The following is a 24,675-nucleotide window of genomic DNA, read 5'->3' as shown; positions in this document are numbered from 1 at the left end:
CCTATTTCTCCTCACCCCACATCAGTTAATGAATCTGGTTCACAGAACGTTTCTACAAGTGTTTGTTCCTGCAGAAATAAGGGTGAGAGCCTTTCAGGGGTGGGAATGAGCAGGTGAGACTGGGACATCTTTTAAGCTGGTGTTGCCACCAAAACCGGTGCATGGAACTGTCCCCTTCATAAACAGGTGTATGACAGCGTTGGCTGCACTGCTTTAAAATAACCTAACCATCGAAGCTTATGTTGCAAGTTCTGTGCCCAACTACAGGGAACCAACAAAGAGGACAAGGCTGTATGACCTTCAGAGAGGAGTTCTGCTCTGCTGGAGGCACAGTGATGCCATATTACATTAAGCCGGTCTTTGCAGTCTCCCTGCTCTTAAAACATAATCTGAGGTTTATTCTAAACATCCAAAGCTGAGGTCTGTTACACACTTCATGTATAAATCCTTCTCAAAGCTATTTTTTCAGCCATTAAATAGCACACTTTTTGATACATAAAACAATATTTTTTTTAAAGGCAAATGTTAGAAGGAAGTGGTTTATGGGAAATCTCTGCTACAGATATATACCTTTAAAAACAGTATTTATAATCAAAGTTCATGCTATTTTAGTAAAACGAAGATTTTTTAATAAATACTAATTTGATTTTTCAGTTGCTATCTATGCTATTTCTTTCCCTGCAAAAACAAATCTTAGGGGCTATTTACAATCTTGTTTCACTACAGTACCTTTCTTTGCATGGAAATGAACAATACTAATGCGTGGGTAATTTCAGTTCGAAAGCAGTCTTCAAAATGCTTTGCCAAGAGACATTATACAATAGGTAAACCAATCCAGTAGTACCTATCATACTTTTTAATATGTATTCTCCACTCCGTTTAAGTAAGCTTTAGAAGACTTGGTGCAATTTACTGTAGCGCCTCTGTGTGTCCTTCCTCCCGTGATAGATAGAGTTCCTGTTGCTTTCTGTCCTTCATCCCAAACCTTAGGTTCATCGATAATACAAAAACATGTCATTGATCAGTAAGCTACTGATCAGTGCACATTGCAACATGCAGGGTTGTGTCTGACTTGTTCTACACAACATCGTAAGCTTAAATTTCCGTAACTGTGTTGAGGCAAATGCTGGAGTGGATCTCTCTAAACCTGCTGCAGGCATTACAAGTAAATTGAGTAAAAATTCCTCCATCTAAACTCCTTCCAGGGAGCCAAGTTGCATTTGTTCTTAGTCATATTCGGAGCGTAGCAGCTGTTGGTCACAAACTGGTGCACTTAAATTCATTTCTTCGAGTCTGTTCTGTTGCAGCAATACTAATTGTGTATTCTACATAAACACATGTTATACCTCCGTGATAAGGTGCATCATACGCTGTGCCCTTGAACTTTGTCTGTTATCCAAATACTACTTTTCCTTAATTGGTCAATGTCCTAAAACTGCCTCGCTTTGCCCGCAGGTACGGAATTTACCCACAAAATCGCTGCAGCTCAGCACCTAAGATGCATGCTAATGAATCTCAAATTAGCGACAGCCTTAAGGTCATTGCCTAGTCCAAGCTGAACTAGGAGAAACCATGAGAACATGGCATTTCCAAGATCCCCGTGTGTCACTCGTTTCATTTTGTAATACGTTTGAAAAGAAAAAGATCTGACTGTAATCGTGGTGCCCTTTTTAGAGGAAAGGCTTGCCCTGAATTACTTTGGAACATATTTAACACTTGCTATCATATGGCGTTTTTTTCTCCTTTTCTATACGAGTTGGACTCTAGCATCTGCCTTTCTCATTGCCTGAATGGGGAACTCAGGCTTCTAAATGTAGGTGTGCTAAGCTAAACTGTAGTTAAATGTCTAAAGCAGATGGCAGAAGTACCTCTCTGTGGGGCCAGATTCTTGCCTGAATGGGAGCATTTGGCAAATTAGATGAAGTATGTGGTCTGATGAAGAGGTCGAATACAGAAGACAAAGTGCTGGCTGCTGCAGCTGCCCAAACTAGATTACCAAGCAGAAGGGAAGTGTTTAAAACCTAAGTGGGTCCAAATAGGAGAAAGGGAAAAATAACTAAGCGTGACTCTCCTTCCCAGGTCATCTTTGCTGTCTCCAGGGTAGATCTTGTGCAGCTAAGGATCTGGCCCCACTTGATTAGGGTGTTTGGTTTCCTGGGTGGAAAAAAACACAATCCTATTAGACAACACACAAAAACCCCTCTGAAATGTTTCTAAAGGAGGCAGCCTGCTAAACGTCTGCTTAAATGTGCAGAGTACACAGAATCCCTTCTGGCACTGTATTGAATGATGCATTTACCAATATTAATGGAGATACCAAACCATATTGCTCCACAGTTCCTCCTGCACACATTATGCTCCTAACGCACATATGTGTACGTGAAATGCCAATTACAGTTTTTGCATTCCGTGGTTTAAGCACCAGTGTGCTTCCAAAATGCTGACTGGCCATTACCACAACCAGACCGTCCTGTGGTCTCTCCGCTCAAAAATGTTTCTCCAATAAAAAACCAAAAATGTTGTTACTTTGGTCTGTTGCACTGTAGTCTCCGTTCTTCTGGGGATTATATAGCTCTGCGGGTGATTTCTGTAATTCATTCTAGTCTTTCATTAGAAGTAATAGACGGTCTTAATTACAGCATGCCACATGACAAACTGGTAAAGGTGCTAGAAATGTTGCCAACAGGAAAAGAATTGGATGGTGTGAATTTTTATTAATTAAGAGCTGGCAGTACTGACGGGAAATAAGATTGGACTTGTGTCCACTGTAAACTATGTAATTTTGGTGTAGACGTTTTTCTAAATGTCATGAATTGTATGCTTTTTGTGGTTTTAAAAACTTGAAAAATTATCCTCAGCTTAAACAAACTAAAACCACCCTTTGAAGCTGAATATATCAAATAGGGACAGAAACATGGCAACTTTGGATTTTTCTCTTAACATTGCTTTATGAACTATGGTCTTCCTTAGTGTACCTTAATTTGTGATGAGCATTTACTTTATACCAGTAAGTATTCTTAGACAGTATTAAGTTACTGCAATAAATATTATTGCAAATGTCAGGAGAGATGTAAACCATGCTACTTTCTGTCAGGCTTTCAAAAGCATCTGAGGGGTTGAAGTCTTGTTCCTCCACTGTTGTGTTTTCTGAGAAGGTGCAAGGTGAAGCTGCGTGACCTGCAGCCCTGCTCTGTCTTCCCGGGTCGGGCAGTTCCCTGCTACGTTTGCAAAGCCTTAAGCAATTTCTTACAATTGAGAGTGTGGTGTATTCATGACTAGTACTAAACTTTCCCAAGTACAGGGGGAGTTCTCAAGGTCAAGGGAGAGAGATAAAGCCATTTCTACACGGAGATTTAGAGTGGGAGCCTAAGAGGAGGTGCCCTTAGCCTCTGGTGGATGGGTTCCTCACCGCTGACTATAGGGTGCCCAGGCCGTGGTTCAGCGTTTTGGGGGAGAACAGACACCCAGCTAGAGTAGTCCTGCAACTACCCGGAGACTATCAAACTTAATTTGAGGTAGAGGCGATGATTCTTTGTAGAGAATGGGAATTGGTACCACCCTAGAGAAAAATACTGAATAAGTGAGAGCCATATCCATATGCAGTTTTTGTCTCTTGCTCCGAGAAAGGCAGACTGCTAGATGAAAGATGGTCACTGTTCAAATGTCAAAATCTGTCTGTGGTATCTGTATCTAAAATCATGAAAACCCCCAAACCTTTTGTGCATAATAAATACTTGATATACCAAGTTTTCTACCACTAGCAAAAGATTGTTGGGGTCCTGACTGAAGCAAAGAGATAAGCAGCTAAGTCGGTAGTTTTTTACCATGAGAGAATATCTGCCAGTCATTATCGAAAGAGAAGGAATTGGCAATACTGCTACTCAGAAAGAGAGGAAAATAATAATTTCTAATTACTCAACTCATTGACTGCTTACTCGGAAGCACATTTTGTTCGAAAGATAAATCTAGTTATGCTGTCAGGTTAGGTTTGTCTTTGGGCTGGGGGAGAGGCTGATCCCTGAGGATTGCCCGCCAGTGCCTGCTGCGATGCTGGAGGAAGAGTAGCCATCATCATCCCATCCCCATCCCCCCTTTGCGTCAAGTGCGCTCACAGATAGCTGCGAACATTACAGGGCATTATGCATGCATGTATAGAAAGTACTTCTGAATCCCCACAGCAGTAATGTTGGAATTCTTTCTTACCCTGATGATTTGGGTATTAATTCGCTTCCTGTGATTATTTAATGTGTATATGCAGCCTATGGGGTTTTTTCCTTCCCCTTTGCATGTGATGTGCTAGCAAAGGAAGACAGTAATAGTCTCCCGGGATATGTACAGCTCTGTTCATATCTGAGGTATGAAGTCAACTCAAGACCATTTTGTTCTCATAAAATATACAGCACTGCAGTTTAATGGATAATGGCATAAATGCCAAGATGTGATGGGCAGAACCATTTTCAGTAGAAAAAGACTACGAGGACTCAGTGTTGGATGGGAGATACGTAAAACCATGTAGAAGCAGGATCCTGTGTGCTGTGGGGGTAGTGATTTTGCTGTACCTTAGTGTGCTAACACCTGGCGTGCTAAAGTACTAATACATGTGAGAGGTTTTTTTTTAAGTACTGAAGGTTGTGGGGAAAGCAATTCCACTCCTTCAGCTGCGTGGGTTTTTCTACTTTTCTTGTACTATTTTGCAAGATAAAGATGGTTTCCCCTCAGGTCAACAGGCACTGACTATGAGTTTGCTTCTGTGTGAGTGCATCGGTCTGGAGGGCTGCCCAGCACCCACCGCACCTGCGGAAAATGGTCAGGGGATGCTGCGGCTTCGGGTCGTGCTGTGGGTACGCTCTGCTCTGAACTTGGACAGAGAACTTGGCGGGGGGGAAACAAGGGAAAACTGCAGAAGCTGGAGTCTCTTATTTGAGTTGTCTGTATAGAAACTGAAAAAAAAAAATAATAAAATAGGAAAAGCTGCCTAGCTGCCGTGCGTGTTGCAGGTATCAGTCTGGGAGCCTAACCATACGTCAGGAACTTCAGTGCCCTTGAATCGAACCGTCAGGGTGAACGGAGCAGATTTGTTGATGTGCGCGGGGTAGGGGATGACCGGGGAGCGTTCGGGAGCAGCGACCCCCCAGGGCTTGCCGTGCCGCTGGGGGAGCGGGCGGGGGCACCGAGGGCTGCAGCCCGGCTAGGAGCCTGGTGCCACCTGCGGGCTGCCTTGAGCGGGGAAGGGGGGGGGGGGTGCCCGCCTCGGGGGGAAGCCCGGGCCCCGCTCCTGCCTCCGCAGCTCCCCGCGGCCGGGCCGGGCAGCCGTGCGTTACCGTGTACCGCGCCAGGGCCGGGTTCGGGGCTCCGGGACCCCCAGCCCTCGGAGCCCGGGCGCGCTGTTGTTCAGCCCAGCGAGGGTGCCTGCCCCGGCAGGGCTGTGGTGGCGGATTTCAGCCGATTCCGAAAGGAACCGCGCTGCCGGAGGACTCGTTTGCGCCCGTCCGCGGAATGCGGTCACGTGCGGGTCCGGCCCGGCTGGCCGCGGGCGCCGGTGTAATGATAATTAGTGGAAATGAGCTTGTTTTGCTCCCGCTTGCGGGACCGTGAAGCGTGTGGCGCGGGGGGGGGGGGCGAGCGAGGCTCGGGGGGCCGCGGCCGCTGGGCGGTTGGGGGACGGGGCGGGCCGGGAACGGCCCCGGCCCCCGCCGCGCTGTGCCCGCCGCGCTGTGCCCCCGCCCTGGCCGCGCTGCCGGGGAGGGGGCTGCCCGGGGGCTGCCCAGCCCGCAGTGCCGCGCCGCCGCTGCGGAGGCGGGCGGGGAGGGAGGGACGGGGCGGGCGCGGGGGGAGGCGGGGAGAGGCGGGGGGCGGGCGCAGGGGCGGGCAGGGGGAGCCGGGCGGGCAGGGGCAGCGGGGCTCCGCACGGCGCAGGCAGGGCAGGGCCGAGGCGAGCCGGGCCGAGCCGCGCCGCCGCCGCCCGCCGTGCCCGAGCATGTCGGCGCGGGAGGCGGTGACCTACCTGCCGGAGAAGGGGCTGTACTGCCAGCGCCTGCCCGGCCGCCGGGCCCGCGGCGCGCCGCAGCCGCGCAAGGGGAAGCGCGCCGACACCATGGGCTTCTACGGCACCCTCAAGATGATCTTCTACAAAGTGAGTGGGCGCCCCCCGCGCCCGGCTGCGCCCCCGCGGAGGGGGGGGGGAACAAGGGGGGGGCGGGGGGGGCCGGGGTCCGCGGGGCTGCCGCTGCAGTGTGCTGCCGGGAGGGCGCTGGGTGGCGGGCGGCGATGCGGAATACAGTTTGCCGCCCCCCCCACACCCCACACCCCCCCTTTAATTTTTTTTTTTTATATACTGCAATCTCAGTTATTTCGACAAACAAACGTTGTCTGGAGGAGTTGTGTTCTCCTAGCGACAGATTAAATATTGATGGGGATGTTTGCTCGGCGGTTTCTGTTTTTCGGTTACACAGATCCCTTACCGACGTTTAAATCTTGTCACTAGAGAAAGTTTTATCTTCTGCGTATGGTTAAATGACGTTTTTTGACCGTGTATTTACTTAGCACCTTCTGAGATGCTGAAAGCCTGTCCGTGTGGTGGACCCCGGGAGAAAGTTCCCTAAAATACCTGAAAAAAAAAAATCAAAAAACAACCAGAAGAACTGGGTGAAATCACTATTAGGCAACGGAACAGAAATCTGCATATTGTTTTCCTTGCTAATGCAAAAGAGTAAATTACTGTAGCAGCTTGTGTTGCTGCAGGCTTCGTACTCCTAATTTTCAAGGTGTGCTTTGGGAAGACTGCATCTCCCTCTCATGGGAAGCAGAAGAGGAATACGGTGGTGATGGTAACCTCTCAGAAAGGCAAACTGGAAATAAATAAAATTTTCCCTTTATCAAGAAGAATCCTTTCTGAAAAGTCTATCATCAGATATTGAGATTTATGTTCAAACATCTTCCTTACGCTTCCAGTAATTTTGATGCTTTGCCTGCCTAGCACAGTGATAAAAGATGGTACCCGTTATTTTCCAGTGGTGCTTACAACTGGTTTTCATGGGGGGAGGGGCACAGGGGGCTGCTCCTCCCGGGGCGTGGGGAAGCGGCAGGGGTGAGGGTGGTGGTTCGGCGGCGCTCGGGGCGCTCCTGGCTGAATGCTGCTCTGGTGAGATGCTGCTGGGGAGCGTCCCGCGTGAGGCAGGAGCAAGGAAACACGGCTACAAGGCAAGCTCTTTGGGTTGCCTCGTAGCCATTGCTGTCAAAACAAGACTAGTTAATCTCCGATCGCTTTTCCTGTGCAATCATTATAGAAGCAAAACACAAGATCTTCAGTGACTGTTTTGGGGGAAGGCCATAAAGGTATTTGAAAAGTAAAAAAACAAACCAAAAAACCAAAACCAAAACAACAAAAAAACACCAAACGAAAAAAACCACCCACCCAAACCACAACAAAAGTATATGGACCGCAAGCTTTAGAGATTCCTGGGGTTTTGTGGTGTTCTCTTTTTAGATAGGTAGAGTGATACAGGAAATGCTTAAATAACAATGTTATAACGTAACATTAAAAAAGATCAAATCAGTCACGTAAGAAAGATGCCAACTTTTAAACCATTGTCTTAAATGTGATATTTTTTTTAAAAAAGGAGTAAATAGTTAAACTAAAGCCTGAATTGTAATGCAGGTAGTTCATGTATTTTGCAGCTCGCAGTTGTAAACAGCATAAGCATTCTTCTGCTGGCTGAAGTGCTCTGGTGTATCATGTCTTAAGAAAGGAAGACCAACAAAAAGCTCAAGATATTGTGTTTGGCATACATGTGTTTCACTGGATCCAAAAGCCTGGGGTTAAAGATTACCCAAATATGTAGAAAGTAATCTTTATTCGTCTGAGTGGATAAATACAGTTTTCACCGCTTTCCATCTCTTTGGTAATTTTTGTAGACTGGCTTCCCCTTGTAGCAGCTGCCCCGCTCATTATTTGGTTTTGATCATACCTAATTGCAGGTGACGTTTAGGACTTGAGGTGTAGTGTTTTTCATCCTTACCCTTCTTGTAAAAGTGTCAGTTAATCTGTCAGTCAGTTTTACTGCAGTTTTATAAATGTTTTCAATGTACAACTTTAAAATAAAAGGGTAAACAAAAGAAAAAATAGATTTTAATTACTCTTTTTGTTTTTTATTAGACTATAATATGAATATTTGGTTTAGAATGCAGGCAGGCTACCTACAATTTTAACCATTTCCGTGAGAGTCCTGAGAGGCTTAGCAAGGAACCTGAACACAAACAATGAAGAGGTTTGGTTGGTTTAGTTCTTTCCCTCCCCTCCCAGGAGAGTAGAGGGAAAGCAGCTTAGTAAATAAACCAACGCAGAGTTCTGCCTGTTTTTTCCGCGTTTGAAATTTGGTAATGAAAAGAATGGCATTCCAATAGATTGTGGACCCTAAAGCAGCAATAATATATACATGCACCATATCACATGTCTATCAAATATTGTTGAAGCTAGAAACTCAAATGTTGCTTTATGTCGACTTGTGAGTGTTGTCAACTTTGTTGAAATTCCACGTTAAAGTGAAAGGTAAAAATGGATTATTGTTACAGAAGTACGCGTACATAAGGCTGGTCATGTAACTAAATCCCTGTTGTTACTCTTTTTCCCTCACCTTGCAGATGAAGAGAAAGTTGGACCATGGCTCCGAGGTCCGTTCTTTCTCTCTGGGAAAGAAACCCTGCAAAGTCTCAGAATACACAAGGTAATTATACACAGTAACAGATCACTGGATCCCAATTCTTGTGTAAATCCCGCCTTTCCAACTGCTAAGCCTGATTCATGGCTCCTCTCAATGTTAAAGCGCTGTAAAGCAAAGAAGGGGTGGTATTAGCATTTGTATATTGCTCAGCTGATTTAAATTGTGTGAACTGAAGATGAGTTTTAATGAAGTAGCCAGACTTGCATTTCTTCAGTTGAGGTTTGTGTTTCATGCTAAATATAGCATGCCCATTTACTTACAGACTTTTTGAGGGCTGAAGCCTTCCTGGGAATAAAATCAGTCAGATTTTGAAAAAGGGACATAATGATAAACCCTAAGACTATTACAAACTGTGATCAAATGTATCACTTCGCTATGGTAACAGGAACGAGGGAATGGAAATTTCTGTAGGCAGAGCAGACCATCTGATCTTAACAGAACACGCACGTATCTGTTACCCACAAACCAAAGTATTACGGGCTCTAGTCTGCTTTCTTACTACTCCGAAATGGTACCGGCTCACAGAAGTAACTGCTGCTGTTCCGGTCAGATGCTTTGTAGAGTAAAGCACTCCTAAATGTGAAGGCAGCGGTAGGGTGAGGCCCTGGCTGCACGCCTCCCAACTGCAGTTCTTACTGTATAGTTGCCATAACAATTGTGCTCGCGTGTCACGCTGCTTCCCTTCCTCTTTGAATTTGTACCACTTTATGTTTTTCCCCTGTTAGAAATATCGGCCCTCCCACAAGCATTGCACTCGCCTCCCAAAGTTGTCTGGGGGTGTAACTCCTTGTGAACACCCTATAGTAGCGTTCAGTCGCTAATGGCTCTGTCAAAAGTAATTTATATTGTATTTCCCTTCCTGCAGAGGTTTATCAGGTGACGAGGGAAGAGCTAGGACAATGTGGGGAGACGGGTGCCAGGGTTGCTTTTCAGATGTGTAAATGTTGTAGTAGAGAAAGAGGGGTGATGTCTCGTTGCAGAGAAGCACGTGTTGCAGCTTCCATATCTCTCTCAAGCCTCCAGCTGGTAGTTCCTAAATCAGACTTAATGGAAGAACACTCTTGTTGGCCACCAGTTCTTTGGGTGGCACACCATTCTCTACGCTCTCGTAAGAGCAAACAGTTCGGCAACAAAGAAAGTTAATGCTTTTCATCAAGCGTGTCTGTCGGGTTCAGGGGAACCGCTGGACTCCATCTTCCACGGAAACCTGACTGGCTGTTTCAGGGGAATCAAAACACACAGGAAAAATAAAGCATGAACAAAAACCTTGGGGTTTAATCTCAGGTCAAAGGAAAGAGGTTCCTGTTTTGAATAACTGTTTTTGACTGAGAACCAGTTTACAGCAGGAGAAACTGAAGTGCAACCTGTTCTGCTGGGACAGGCTCAAAGCTACGTATTGCTCAGACCCGGTGTAAGCCAACGTTAAGAGCCTTATTTTGGACCATCGGTGCTAGGCCTTCTGCTGGATCTCTGCACAGGCGATGAGAATGAGTAAATCTGTAAAACCAGATTTTATTTTAAAAATACCATTGACATTGCTTGGATTTGGAGTCATTATCGGCATAAACGAATCCTTAAATAACATCAGATCCTCTCTCTTTTAAACTGTTTGACTTTATTTAAACAATTAGGCAAATGATGCAGTTCTTGTGCCTGCTTGTTTCCATTTTCCCTCGGATAAGACACTCTTTAAAGTTGACAGGCCTGATGAACTGTCTTTGCATATAACAGGTAAAGCCAGTAAATTAATGTCATTAAGAGAATCTTTCATCTGTGAAACATTATTTTTATATTGGCTTCTGTTTCTGTTACTACTCGGTAAAATTAACAGTTAAAAATAAGCCCATCAAACCAATCTTTACTTTTCTTTACCGGTTTGGGTAAATGTTAGGACACACTGTGATTGTCCTTCAGAACAAGGAAGAGTATGGTGAAATATTTGTACAGTATGATGAGATAAATATGAAAATGAACCTGTCTTGCATCATTTGAAGCTATTCCTGTAGCCACTGACAAGTCAGTTAAACCCTGGAGCTCATACCTACTAAAAAACTCACAAAAGCAAAGGGTTTTTTGGAGTTCCACACTGTATTTAAAATTCTCATGCTTGTGCAAACACTACTGGAGTTCCAAATTTCCTGCTAGGGAATACAACTTTGATATTCTGTGAATGAAGTACTTTACATTGCATAAAAATAAAGAAAACCCAGTCAGCTGTATTTCTTTAGAATCCTACAATAGCAGCTTAATCCCTGCTCTTTTAAAAGCTCCATCCCATATGAATGAGCCGGTTTTTAACATGTCAGAGTGAAAAAATAAAACTGTAATTCAGAGGGCACCTTTGGCTCCTTTTCCCTCTTCACCTTTAATTCCTGTGGCACTCCATCAACATTCAAACTTTAAAAGACTGTATGGAGTATTTCGAAGCCCGGTTCCGAACCACTAAGCCGCTAGAACTGCTTTAGAGTACTAGCTCTTTGTCAACAAAACATATTAAGGGCTAAAAATAGACATTTTTTTTTTTTTTCCTGTTTGGCAATGAAGCAGCACTAGCACGTTTCACATACAGGTGAGACTCTGAGCTCTGGCTTCCTCCATGACCGGTCAGGAGGCACAAATGCAGCCCAGAAGGAAAGGAAATAACTCTGGCAAGGAAAGGAATATATAAACCTGCCTCTTTATAGACAACCTGCCGGCCAGTTAACAGAGTGGTAATTTTTCAGCTTTGAAAGGTGATCCCCATTTCCCCCCCTAGCTGGAGGTTTGGTACTGTAGTGGTAGAAGCAGGCAGATTTATGAAAGTGGGGGAAGTGACCTCTTGAGCAACCAGCAGAACAGTTTCTCATGTTACTGCTTTTGCATGAAGTTAAAGAGTTGAAGTACTGGTTGCAAATTCTGTACTAGATTTTTCGTTCTGCAATGGACTTGTAAACGTTCCTTCATGTTTTACATGTGATGCGCTTTTTTATTTGTATCATAGTACTACGGGGCTGGTGCCATGCTCTGCCACACCTACTACTTTTGGGGACCTGAGGGCGGCCAATGGCCAGGGACAGCAGCGTCGCCGCATTACATCTGTGCAGCCACCAACGGGCCTTCAGGAATGGCTGAAAATGTTTCAGGTAACCAGTGCTTAGAGAAATAAACATCTGAAGCAGCTTGCCTCCACAACTGAAGGAAGAGGTTGCTTCAGTAGAAGGCGGTCCTCCTTATACCTCCCAGAATGTCATCGATTTTTGTGTACTGTTGCAAAAACAAATGGGCATCGGCTTTAAGGAATTGTTGTTCTCCGTTTCAGCTGCTTGGTGTAGAGGTTCACAAAAAATAACTGGTTTCTCGGGTTTCTAGGTAAAATAACCCTTCCTGTTTGATGCTTTCACATTTTCTACAAATTCTGTCCAACATGTAACAGCTGCCTCCATGGCCTCGAGCTAACTTGGGATGTTTTCACCTGGGGACTAGTGAGCTTTAGTGCATGCTTTGTCTCAGTGCAGGTATAACACTAAATTTTTCATGAGTCTGCTGTCTTCTAAGAATAGAAAGAAAAGTTTAGCAAAAATGGATTAAAGGGAAACTCAAATATGTATTTTTACTGGTCTTTGTGTACTGAATGCAATGTCAGCCAGTACGTGTGTACACAGCTGAAGGGAGGGGGGAAAGAGGCTTGCTGTGTCTCCCCAACAGCCTTCAGCAATGCCCAAAACTTCATCTGACCAAAGCAAAGGTGTGAAGGACAGTGCTGTGCATCACTTGCACAGGTCAAAACTGAAATCTGTATGGACACCAATCCGGTAGCACCTAAACCAGTTTTGTGTACATTAATGCCAACAGTTTGGAGCAGGCCTCTGCTGCTGTGCATAACCTGTAGCGTGGAGATCTCTTTACTGTACGGTTTTGCTCTGTATTTTTAAGAAGTAGGGATGGGTCCTAGTCAGTGACTGCAGAACGGAAATACTATGTCTTCCTACCTTGATTAATAAACTGTTACTTCTGAAAACATTTTCCAAAGGAGCATGTAACTAGTATAGGCATTGTTTCTATTACTGCAGCAGGCAAAGACGGAGGAACAATATTGCAGACAGAGTAGTGAGCACCCAGCTTTGCAGGCAGAAGCGTGCTTTTGGCTTGATTCATGCTGCTACATAATACCATTGATCTCAATCACTGTCAGTTCTGAATATTAAATTGATAATGTAGAACTCCTTCCCTCATTATTTTTACGTGTTTATAATGTGCTTAAAACAGTGGAAGTTTGGAATTAAGATATTCTCGTACACAGCATTCAGTTTCTTAAAAATACTCACGTTTAATTATTACGATGTATCTATATTCATAGAAATAGGGTTTTTTAACCCTTAAGAACCATATTTGAGTGGTACTTTGTACATATGATAACGCAATACTGCATTGTATCTTAACATTTTGTAGTGTTAAAGCCTTTGTACTAGCAAAAGCTGTTTTGTTAACTACAATGTACAATGCGTGGTTTCTCACATAAGATTGCTAGTTATTAATAGTCACATATTTTTAAAAAAAGGTTATGGAAGGCTGATACAGCGTTTGATACAGTGGCGCAGACGTGCTTGACAGTAAAAGCAATACTGTTGGCTGCTTGGCCAGGATAAGGAAAAGCCTGTAAGCCCATGAAATTTTGCCTGTAGTTATTGTTTTGGGGTCCAAGATTTGGGGTTAGTAATGTAGAAACCACACTTTAATAAATGCATCATTAGAGACTTCTGACTTCTCAAAATACTTTTTTGCTGTACTAAATGCTGATCTGTCCTCTTGACAAGAGAGAGAGGCCTCTCTGGCGTAACTGGAGATCGTTGAGTAGCACTTATTGATCACTTCTGTCACTGGTAGTATTTATTGTATTCACAAAAGGGAGTCCCTTATTTTAGAACCAAAAGCTTTCCGAGTCATGTAGCTGCATCTCAATGTTGCATCTCCTTGGCTAATGCCAAGCCACCTCCTTTTCTGTGTGCTTATTTTCCATGTGAGTTTTATGAAAGGGGCAAGTCTGAAACAGTCAAATGATAAAAGCACATTCTTGAAGTGAGGGGAGCTAGCTCTGCCCAAGGGCAGGATTAAATGACACGTGTAGCATTGTTCTTGCAGCGCAAAGTTTTTCCTACACAGAAGCAAATGGGAGAGCTTTCTCCTTTATGTACTGTATGCCTCCTAAGCCTGCTTCATAGCACGATCTTGTTTTATACAAAAATGCATTTCCAGTTAGTCTTAAAGCGAAATTTCCGTGAGCATGTTAGCTGGACACACGTTTTCTCTTTCAAGTAGAACTGTCCTTTGCCATAGAAGCTGGCAGCAACAAGTGATTTCCAGTTTGTCTGAGGTCTCACACCTGTACGTTGGCCTCCAGTGGTTCTGCTAAGTTTTCTTTTCAAATTAATTGCAAGACCACTCTTCAAATGTTAAGAAAACTTAAGATGGCCTTTAAGGTTGGGTTTCTTTAAATTTATATGTTACTCCTGCTGTTATGTTGTATAGTTGGTCTAAGCCTTTTAGTTTGAAAGTGACAAAAAACTAATGGAGAAAGGAGAAACGGCTGCACTTTCCCTTAAAAAATGAAGATATATATTGATTTGAGTGAAATGTTAGCCTGGAAAGAAAAACAGAAAAGCTTTTTAATGGGTTCAAACCATTTAATTTCTTAAAGGCCTATTTATTTTTTCTGTTTTGCAGTGGCTCTTGGCTTCAGGTCCTTTTAATATCTACTATGAGATTTTTAAAACTCGGTGCCCAAGTGTATCTTTACAAGGTATCTTCTTCTAGAAGAAATTTTACTTTATTGGAAGCAGAATATATTTTTTAAGTCATCAATTGTTTGTCATAAGGAAAAGAAAATCGCCTGCATGCTAAGTTCAGTCAGAGATGGTGCTGCTTTAAGAATTACTAAGTACTCTCTTAATTTTTCCTACTTCACGTACTTACAGTTTATTTAAGTAATGTGATAAAAGATTTGCATTTTCTTGGAATATTGATGTTGAAAAGTTGTTCCATACACAGTAATTACAGGCAATCACTTTGAGTCACTAGTGAATGCTATTATTTTACCTAAAATTGGAAGGTTTTTTTTCTCAGCAGTTTAGATAGTGTCCAAAATGCTTTTGTCATTTCTGGCTGGCAAGAGTACTGTTCCCTGCTTTTACATAAGTAGTTGGCTAAGCCACCTAAATTCAAATTACTTACCGTTCTCCATTTCTTACTCTTCCGTAGATGCTCATGAATACATAAATGTGTGACAGAGTAGTCCGCCTCTTACGTGAAGCGGGCAGTAAAGATTGTATCTTGACCAGCACTGCAGCATTTTCTGCTCTGTATCTTGTGGTGGGACCAGGTCAGGGGTTTGGTGGTTCCATCCAACCCCTACGCAAAGAATGGGAGGGATCCAGGCTACAGCTGCACACCCCTTCTGGCTCGGTCACCGTTACCAGTGTGTTTCAAAGGAATTGTCGAGACTCAGAGCAGATCTCCTGATCATCCCCGCTTATTGCCTGTTGGTTTGGGTCTCAGGGCAGTTTTGATCCATGCAAACCAGGCTCCTTTCAGAAGAAACTCTTACGTTGTCGAACCATAGTGAGGACCTAAGGGTCCAAACCAGCCCCTGCTCCTCTAGTCAGGTTCACATCACCCAGGGGCCCAGACTGGGCCATGGAGATGGGTTAATGTGGGGGCTTCGGCACCAGCCGCTCCCAAAGCCCTCCTGTTGTGACCAACCACTTGCTGATGTAGACGGTGTTTGTTTTGGTGGATTTTGCTTCTGTGCTGTTTCTATCCAGGCCGAGATACCTGTGAGGTGGAAGATGGCAGGGGTCTCGGTAACTGGTCCAAGAGTCAGACAGAAGCAAGCTCCAGAAGAGCCCTTCCTGCAGGTCTCTGTAATGAGAGCCCTCCATTAACAGAACTCGGTAATGGGGAACAGCACCCTGAAATTTATCATAGGTGTCCTAAATATACCGATGATAGAAAAAGGATGTAGTTTCTGCAAACTGTAATTGTACAGATCGGAGCTGGCAGATGAGAGCTGTGCCATACAAACACGTAGGTCATGGAAGAGGAGAGGTGCAGAAATGGAAGATGATAAAAGGACAGGTGGCCAGCCAGGCAGGAGGGATGAGGTGGATGTTGCAGGAGTAGCAAAGGTGTCATTTACGTTGATTATAAAGCTGGTTTGCGTGCCTGAGAAAGAAGGGAAAGACATTTAAACATAATAGCAAAGGGGGAAAGGAAGGGGTAGTTTTCAGGCAGGTAGCACCGTGGTTGCAGGAACTGCATTACTGAATGTGGAGGTGGTACGGACCACCGAAAGGCCTTGGCTGGAAAAGGAACACCTCCCTGAGATGGGAGGGAAGAGTGGGGAGGTTTGTTTAGCCATCGCAGATCATTCAAAGAGCAGGATCCGTACTCCCTGCTGGTTTTCCAAGGGGTATGTGAATGAATCCAGGAGTTACCTTTTCTAGGGGAAGTCCTGCCCGTAATAGAAGCTTTATTTTAATTTTACATTAAAACTTAAGTTTTGAAGGCAAGGAAAACCAATTAAACAAATGCATTTTAAAGATAAAGTGTGTTTTTTACAAGGATCTTCAACATGAAGGGGAATCACCTGTTAGAAATCCAAGGTACCCGGACACTGTACCACATGTCTTGAAAGTCTCGGTCATCTGCAGTGTTTGAAACTTTGCAAACTGTTTGGCACTTTTTTCTTTTTTTTTTTTTTTTTTTTTTTTTTCCTTCTGCAAGATTTGTTTGCTGTTGTTTCTCATCGAAGCCACAAATTTATTTCTTACCCTCTCTGCTCAATGTGCTACATGCAGGTTTTTTGCAAATGGATCAAGCTGTGGGGCCCAGAAACAGCAATTTACTAGTCTTGCCTTCGTTAAGGCAAACAGTTGTGTTCATCTGGCAAGGCTTCATCCCAGTCTTCCATGCCAGACTTTTCCCTCAGAGACCCCTTACCGACTGTAGCTGGAGGTTTGTTTGCTGAAGTGAAAGACTAAGGGGACAGCGTCCGAGAGAAAACATTTTGTAGCAGCTGATTGCTTGAAAAGAGCCTTAGGAAGCTGCCTGTAGCCATCCGCTACTGCTGAACGGGCAGATGGAAGGGGGTGCTGCTTTTACTCATTAGCATCTCTTTCCCCTTGTTGAATCTTCCCCCTTGCTGTTCAGATCTGTATTATATTTTAAAACCAGAAATGTCTAACAGTAAGGTGAAATTCTTCATCAATAACATGTTCATGACTGCTAGCAGTGTTTGCCACAAGAAAAAAACAACAAACCAAGCTCTTCAGGTTGAATTGTTCTAATTGAATAATGTATATCTGCTTTATAAATTAAGGGTAGACTGACCTTGGCAATTTATACTACAAGGAAGTAGCACAGGTATTACTTTCCCTTTCTTTAATTCTCCTAAATTCAAACACAGCTGACAAATGAGGTTAAAAATCGCAAACGTTTGTACCCAACCAGCTAAGCTCTGGGTCAATGAAACAACCAGCAGCTGGAAAGTTGGTGAGATAACAGTTCTTCAGTGCACGATTTATGGAGAACTGCTGTCATGCAAATATTTCTATTGAAAGAAATTTAATAGAAGTTGTTTTATATAAAAGCACTGCAGCAATTTATGCTTAGACATTCTTGTTTCTCTTAAATATTCTGAGGTATTGGGTATGAGACATGGAAGCCCTCATCTCATGGTGGCGATCTACAGATGCACACGTGGATGGGGGATATTTTCTTGCCAGCTTGGACCACCTTAGCGATTGCCAGCAGTGTGTGGACGGGCTCAGGTCGCAGGAGCTGCCTCCCCCTCCTCTGTTAGGGCAGGCTGGCCGGGGTCTGCCATGGGTGTGCTCAGGGCAAGAGCAGCTGACCCGGGTTAACGTGGGGAGCTTTCTACATGGTGGAAAGCCCGGGAGTTATCTGCTTTGCCTTTGCTTCCAAAATTTCCAGCTTCTCCTTCACCTGTCTCATTCTTCCGCGGAATCTTCACAACATACAAACATTGTAGTGTTGTGGAGACCAGAGTTAATTGTCAGAATCAAATCCAGAGAACAGAAATACAGAGCATGAGTACTAAAAGTCCTGAGGTACATGTCAGATTAATACAGAAACCTTAATTGTAAGGTATCTCACCTTTTTCTTTTCTTTTTTTTTTTTTTTTTGTTAATTTCAGTTAGCCTCTTACCATAACTGTAATATCATTTGTATGTGCTAATTTACTTGTAAATGTCACTCTAGAAGACATTCAGGAATATGAATATGAATCTGCTCTCAAAAACTGTGATGTCTCATTTTCTCTGTAAGGCTTTATTCATGCTCTAATTCTGTTGCTAAATCAGTTAGTGGTGGCTGTTGTTTTTTCCTATAGAAATTATTTTTTTCTTTAAATTGTTTGCACATAACAAATCAAAACTCTTTGATGAGCACAGATGAGTTTAAAACGTGCTTTTCAGATGTGCAGTGTCTTCAGTTATTAATTTTTTTCTGCAAATGATGCTGCTAATTTGCTATGCTCTCAGATGAGTGCCTTATTAAAATCTTCAAATTTTATGGTGCCCATTAGTAAAAATGTGAAGTAAGAAAATTACCAATCAGAATTCCCTGTTTATTCAAGTGTAAATTGATACTTACAAAAATATACGTTGGTTTATAGCCAGGATTCTGAAATTACGGCATTGTCACTTAGGGACATACTGTAGTAATAAGCAGGCAGTAAGCTAATACCCTTTTAGACAAAGTTTCTTTCTTTCCTTTCCTCTCATTTCCTTTAAAGTTTTTGGTTTACCAGATGAAAGTTAGAAGTTACCATCTCACTTGAACACACAATGGAGAAAGAGAGAGAGGGAGCGCGTTCTGTTGCAACCCCTTCATTGTCAGCAATGTGTGTGTAGATTTCATCAACTTCAAAAGAAGCTTAATTAATTTAATTATTATTATTAAATATTATTATCTGTTTAGTTGCTAATCTGCATGTGTGTGTATAACAAATCCTTTCTTAGCTTATGAATCAGTGTAGTAATTTTGAATATTTTGAGTTGATTAACTTCTCATTTTTGTGTAATTAACATGAGCGTTTCTCTTCCTGGCTTTTTATACGCGTGTGTATCGGTCAACAAGGAAACTTAACTTGCCTGATTGGCAAAGCAGCGGCACTGACTGATAGAAACCAAACCAGTCTGTTAAACTAAGTTTTTACTGTTTCTTCCTTGTTTTTTCTTGCAGAGCTGGAGTGGACCAGAGAAATTACTTGCTTTAGATGAACTCATTGATAGTTGCGAACCAACACAAGTAAAACACATGATGCAAGTGATAGAGCCCCAGTTTCAAAGAGACTTCATTTCCTTGCTCCCAAAAGAGGTGAGAAATACAGGTTCATGCTGGACTGTGCGGTGCATCACCCGCCGCCTTTTAAAAACTTCCGTGATGATTATGGCAGTGAGTTCTGCCAACGTAGTGATGTAAACTGGTGTCAGAGGGCCACAGTTTGGTACGCTGCCGTAAAATACGGCTACTGTCACGTCAGAGTAACATACCTTTATCCCTTGATAGGCATTTAGCTACCTGGAAATACAAATTACTCCTTTAAACAAAATCCCAGTAGTTTAAAAAATATCTCTTTATCTTAATTGGGCCAATTGTGCTTTTTTTTTTGCCTTTGAGAACTAATCCTGTTAGGGCACGCACACACAAAAATTTCCTTGTGGATGCAAGACCTTTCTGCACATTATTCTGTAAGTATTTTGTTTAATGCTCTTAGTGGTGGGGGTTTTGTGAATGTCATCTGTGAATTTCTTTTCAACAAACCAAGCCCTAAAATCTCTACCCAAAAACCCAAAAGTAAACCCAAAAAAGCACATCTCACTAAGGATAAAGCCAGACACTAATTAAGCAGATAGCTCATAGTAAATCCTTTGCTGTAACTCAGATCACGTTGTATCAGGTTAAAGAGAAACTAAGATTTGGATTTCAGCGTGGGTAACTAAATGCTGTCCGCAGAAGAGTTAATTCTTGACGATCTCACAACTGGAACGTGAGAGTGGATATGAAATACTATAAACCCGGTTTGCTACAATAATTAAATGAATACGGTTTAGTTAATTTAGAAATGGTACTTCTGACCTTGATTGATTTTAGGGAATTGGAAATTGTTCTGTTATTTGGACTGGGGAGGAAGTCTGTTTCTTTCGGCATTCTGTGTTCTCCATGTGAAAATTTTCATGAGGGCTGAAGTCTTTGTAAGTCTCCAGTTATTTTCAGTTACTAACGCTTTACAAGGCAAGTTCTATAAAAGGTATTCTGGAGCTAACATTTGGTTGCTGTGTTTGACATGGTCTTACTACCTGAAGACTGTCCCGTATCTCTGTTCCTTGGCATTTTTTCTGGTACGTATCCTATTTTTGAATACGTTGATGCACAAGACCCTTCTTTCCTGTTACATACTGTACATCTTCATGAGTCAGGAAGCGTCACCCTTCCCCTGCCGGTCTGGTTAGCAGTTGTGAGGGTTGGAAACGATTTATTCGATGAGTATGAGCCTAATACACACGACACGAGAGTAGTATTTACCGAAGCGCTTCCTACGGCAGCCGTCTGCATAAATGGAAAAGGGACTGGGGGAGGAGAAGGGTTTAGTGAGACCTCTGTCTACACGGTTGTCCTGTTTCTAGAGAATCTGCCCAGGGCAGCCTTAGTTCAGAACCAGAGAAAGGCAGCAAAACTTTGTATTTTGGGAAGATAGAAGATACTTTGCCACTTCAGCATGTATTAAGTCTGGAAATGTATTACAGAATTGATAACCGTACCTCACAGCTCAGTTGTCTCTGCCTGATTTAGTGGCAAAACTAATTCAAGTACAACCAGTGATCTGGTTGGGCTGTGACTAATGATCATGTTGTTATTTCAGTTTTAGCAATTTCTTCACAGAAAAGATAGGCTATTTAGCTGTAGAGCTTTCTTTCTCACATCTCTCGACTGTATCGTAAGCAAACTTTAATTTGTTTGGTTTTTGTGAGGTTTCTTGCCTCTTGAAACCGGAATATTGTCAGCTGCTTAGCTTCACAAAAGGCTGACTTCACTAGTGAAGCTGGCTGAGATAATTTTTGCTTCCTAACTCCCAGACACTGTTGCCAAAATAAACAGAGTTAAACAAACAAAAAAACCCACCCAAAAACCATCAAGCTAACTCCACCATCTCCTTTCCTTGTGGAAGATCACTCTTCACCCAGATCTCCTGAGTGGTGCAGTCCCCAGCTACCCAGGCTGGCTGCAGCTGGGGGGGGACCAGCTGAGCTCTGGGGGCAAACCCAAGTCGTTATGGTCAGTAATTCTGTGAACAGAGTTCCCTGCCAAAGCCAGTGTCCCGTGAAAACACACTCTCTCGAGTTGTCGCTCCACATTAACATCTGCAGCATCTCCAGTGCTGCTGGATGCAAGCCGTGAGTGTGTTACCTAACCAGAACAAGAAGATGATTTGGACAGGAGGGCTTTTCTTCAAAAACATTTTCAGCAATGCAAAGACAGTAAGTTAATAGCTGAATAATCAAGAAAATGTTTGCTTTCCTCCTGAGGAAGCATGCAGTCAAACAATTAATCTAAAATGAATACTCCTCTGTTTTCTTGCTGAGACTTTAGAAATAATTATTGAAATTACTTGTTTGTGAAACCCAGGTCTAGAAACCAGCAGACTAGGAGTTTTGCTGAAATCAGCCACCCGAGTTTGGTTGGTGCTGTGTGTGTGAGTTAAGAAAAAGGCGAGGGACTGCGTATTGTCGGGTACTGTTAACACTACAGCATAGAGTGGTCCGAGATACAGTTGAGTCAAAGGTCAGATCTTTGCTACCTGAAGTTTTCTTATAACCAGATCCATGAGCTAAGACAAAGGGACGTCATCTTCTGTGCACCGCTAATCTCAAAGTCAACTGTGGGCTGTGTTGACCCTTGAAGACTATGTGGATAAATATAGTCTAAAATAAATGTCACCCATATGTAACCTGTTTTAGAATCGGTTGGCTCGCAGGTTTTAATTAACACCATCTTAGCAAGCGTCCATATCTGTATAGATAGGACAAGTGATATTTAAACAAACTCTGCTGTCAGCGAAGGAACATCCAGCAAAAATGGAAAGGATCTCTTTCAGAGGTGAGTCTTGCTGCGTGCAGGGCTATCTGATGTGTGTGAGCAAACAGCACTTCTTAAATAATTTTACACACCAGGAATTAAGACAGTCTGAAAGGACGGGTACAGTTGTTGCTCTTGCACAAGCAGAGCGGCCTACGCCAGATCCTGAACGCTGGCCCCCTGTGTAGGGACAGAAGGCTCCGGCTTTCTGGCCTGGGGTGCCTGCGGGGTCTAATGTGCAACTTAAGACACGGGTCCCTTAAACGTGGAGCACTACGTGCTCGACGTGAGCTGCAGGTGATGACTTGCAAACGAGGTGTGTGTGTGCAGTCAAAATGCAAACAGTTCTGGCGTATTGAATTTTTATTTCCTGCTCAGTCACAGGCTGGTCTATATTACTGAAATATATTACTGAAAGGAAACATTTCTCCCATAACAAGGTAAAAAATGTGCTGAGGTCAACAGCCTACGGTTATGACTTCCTTACTGAATTTCAGTCTGTGCTGCTTTGACGGGCAGATTCTATAGCTATACGTCATAACTTCAGCTCAAAATTCAATAAAAAACCCTAAACACGAGAAGATACGTCAAGCAGAAGTAAAAGTGGATGATCTCATTTCCCTGACAGCTTTTGCATCCTATTAGTTACTGACAGTGACGCCACTGTTCCAGCCTGTAAGTAGTTCTCTCCATCACTCATTATCAATATTGTTCTTTCTGCAGAACATTTGTTCTTTTTTAGCTATGGAAGGGGCTTTTCCTGCATCTTAACACTTTTTATTTTCCATGACTTGGGGAGATACGTTGTTGCTGTCAAGTAGAAAAGCTGTACTTTGTCATCCTACCCCTAGCGATAGCTGTCCCTGCATTTTGGGTTGTGTTTTAGATGTCGCTGTCCCTGTTCAAGACTTTGGTACATCTGAAGGTATTTGTGGAGATTTGCGGGGGTTTATTGTGGTTGTTGTACGGGCTTAGCTCACTCAGCTGAGGTCTGAATTCTCCCAATAACCTTTCATTTTGTCACATGGAAAAGTTCATCTCTGTTTGTCTTCTGGTGTTCATTGGGATTTCCCGTATGTTTTTGGTAACGTGCGGCGTACAGTATCAAAGTTCCCTATTTCAATCCTTTTGCATCCCAGTCCGTAAAGCTGCCTGGAACGCCGCTTAGGGGGGTGTTTGCATTCTAGTGGGAAAATGAGCGATGCGATCGCTGCGTTTCCTGCAGCTGCCGAGGGCTTTGAACTCAGGTACACACAGCATTTACTTCTCCTGCGGTTTGGTTTACTGAGGGACGTTACTCATCACAACATACTTTCCTGTTTGCTCATGTGGTGACTGTTGTACTTTATAGTTAAATTCTCCAAATAACTTTTCCTGTACTTGTTAGCTAAGATGACCGTAGACACAATTATTTTAGTCATGGTTCAAAGTGACATGGATTGCATTTTAAAAAAAGATAACGATTTCAGCTGACAACTACTTCTTGCAAATACGAGATTAATTTCTGGTGTGATCTGTATGGATGTAGTTACTTAGAATGATTGTTATACTTCCACGTTCTCACTGGAATAAACCGTAGCTCTGTTACGTTTCTGAGATTGTTTAATAACTTCCTGTTTCAATTTTCTGTGTTTCAGCCCCTGAGGTGTGATAATACTTGGAGTTACTTTACTTTTCCTTTCAAAAGCAATGCAGGAAATACACTTTCTTTTTCTTTTTTACAGCTGGCACTGTATGTGCTGTCATTCCTGGAACCCAGGGACCTTCTGCAGGCAGCCCAGACATGTCGTTACTGGAGAATTCTGGCTGAAGATAATCTTCTCTGGAGAGAGAAATGCAAAGAGGAGGGTAAGGCAGAGCAAAAAAATGGCTGTAATGGTCAAAGTGTTGCTGTCGTTGAAAGTACAGTTCATTTACATAGTAAGTTTAAAGTTTTATGAAGGCAATTCGTGTGACTTTAAATTTACTGCTGTTGATGCTTTGAGCTGCATGGTATGTATCTCTGTTGAAAGTCAGAAGCAGAAATAACCCACGGCGTACTAGAAATGAAGCTAGAGTAAGTGTGAACATCCTAGTCATAAAGTATCCTAGGCGTATGTTTTTAAAATACAATTATTGTTGCTTTTTAAGGATTATTTTTATTCAAAATGCAACCAAAGCAAGGAAGAGCTGAGACATAAAAATGCTACGGGTATAGTCTTGCAGTTTGTACATAACATGGAGGAAAAACTGTTTCAGTGGTCGGGTAGAAGGGGTGCTCTATTTTCACATCACGTGTAGGAAAATTAACCGAGAAATGGCACGTGGTCGGGGGAGAAGGTGTGAACTTGATGGCTCAGAGAGGGGGGCACAGGCCATGAGCCACACAGATGTCACCTGCTGGTGCCAGATCAGAAGATGCGGTGGTTCAGCAGTAATATGAACGGGCCAAAAAGGGCTCCCAGGAAAGGAGCCACATGTTTGAGCACATGAAGAACATAAGGTTCTATTTCTAAGGAGAATTCTATGAACACAGAGTCTATTCTGGGGGGCAGAGCACATGCGTGGGATCTCAGAGCAGTATCCCTCTGGGACACGGGCAAACACAGGGACCTGTCCGGGCTGCCTCCAAGTATGGAGACAAGAACTTGTGAGAGGTTGATGCACAGGCTTTAAAAAACATGATGGTGTGAATGTAGCTGGCTGTTTCTAAAGGCACCCAAATTAATCAGTTTTCTTTTGCAGTGGCAACCAGCTGTCTAACCTCTTAAATCTCCTCTAAGAGTCTCCTCTTACAAACCTCAGTGAAAATGCATTAAGAGGACAGAATAAGGAGAAAAGG

General features: G+C 43.2%; 1 protein-coding gene across 3 annotated transcripts in view; it reads left to right on the top strand.

Moving 5' to 3' along the window:
- The window catches only part of FBXW7 (F-box and WD repeat domain containing 7), a 191,479-nt gene that overhangs the window by 151,905 nt on the left and 14,899 nt on the right, over nucleotides 1–24,675 (top strand). For 2 of the 3 annotated variants that reach the window (XM_055702646.1, XM_027801671.2), the window contains exons 3-6: nucleotides 8,641–8,723; nucleotides 11,701–11,842; nucleotides 18,960–19,094; nucleotides 23,579–23,702. In XM_055702646.1, the coding sequence (XP_055558621.1) occupies nucleotides 8,641–8,723; nucleotides 11,701–11,842; nucleotides 18,960–19,094; nucleotides 23,579–23,702 (484 nt within the window). Of the gene's footprint in view, nucleotides 1–5,901; nucleotides 6,134–8,640; nucleotides 8,724–11,700; nucleotides 11,843–18,959; nucleotides 19,095–23,578; nucleotides 23,703–24,675 lie in introns of those variants that run through there. The other variant, XM_055702652.1, reaches the window with a different exon arrangement.

Source organism: Falco cherrug, chromosome 1 (genome assembly GCF_023634085.1).
Source record: "Falco cherrug isolate bFalChe1 chromosome 1, bFalChe1.pri, whole genome shotgun sequence".
NCBI lineage: Eukaryota > Metazoa > Chordata > Aves > Falconiformes > Falconidae > Falco > Falco cherrug.
Note: the sequence above shows the minus strand (reverse complement) of the source record. Positions and strands in the feature narration are given on the sequence as shown.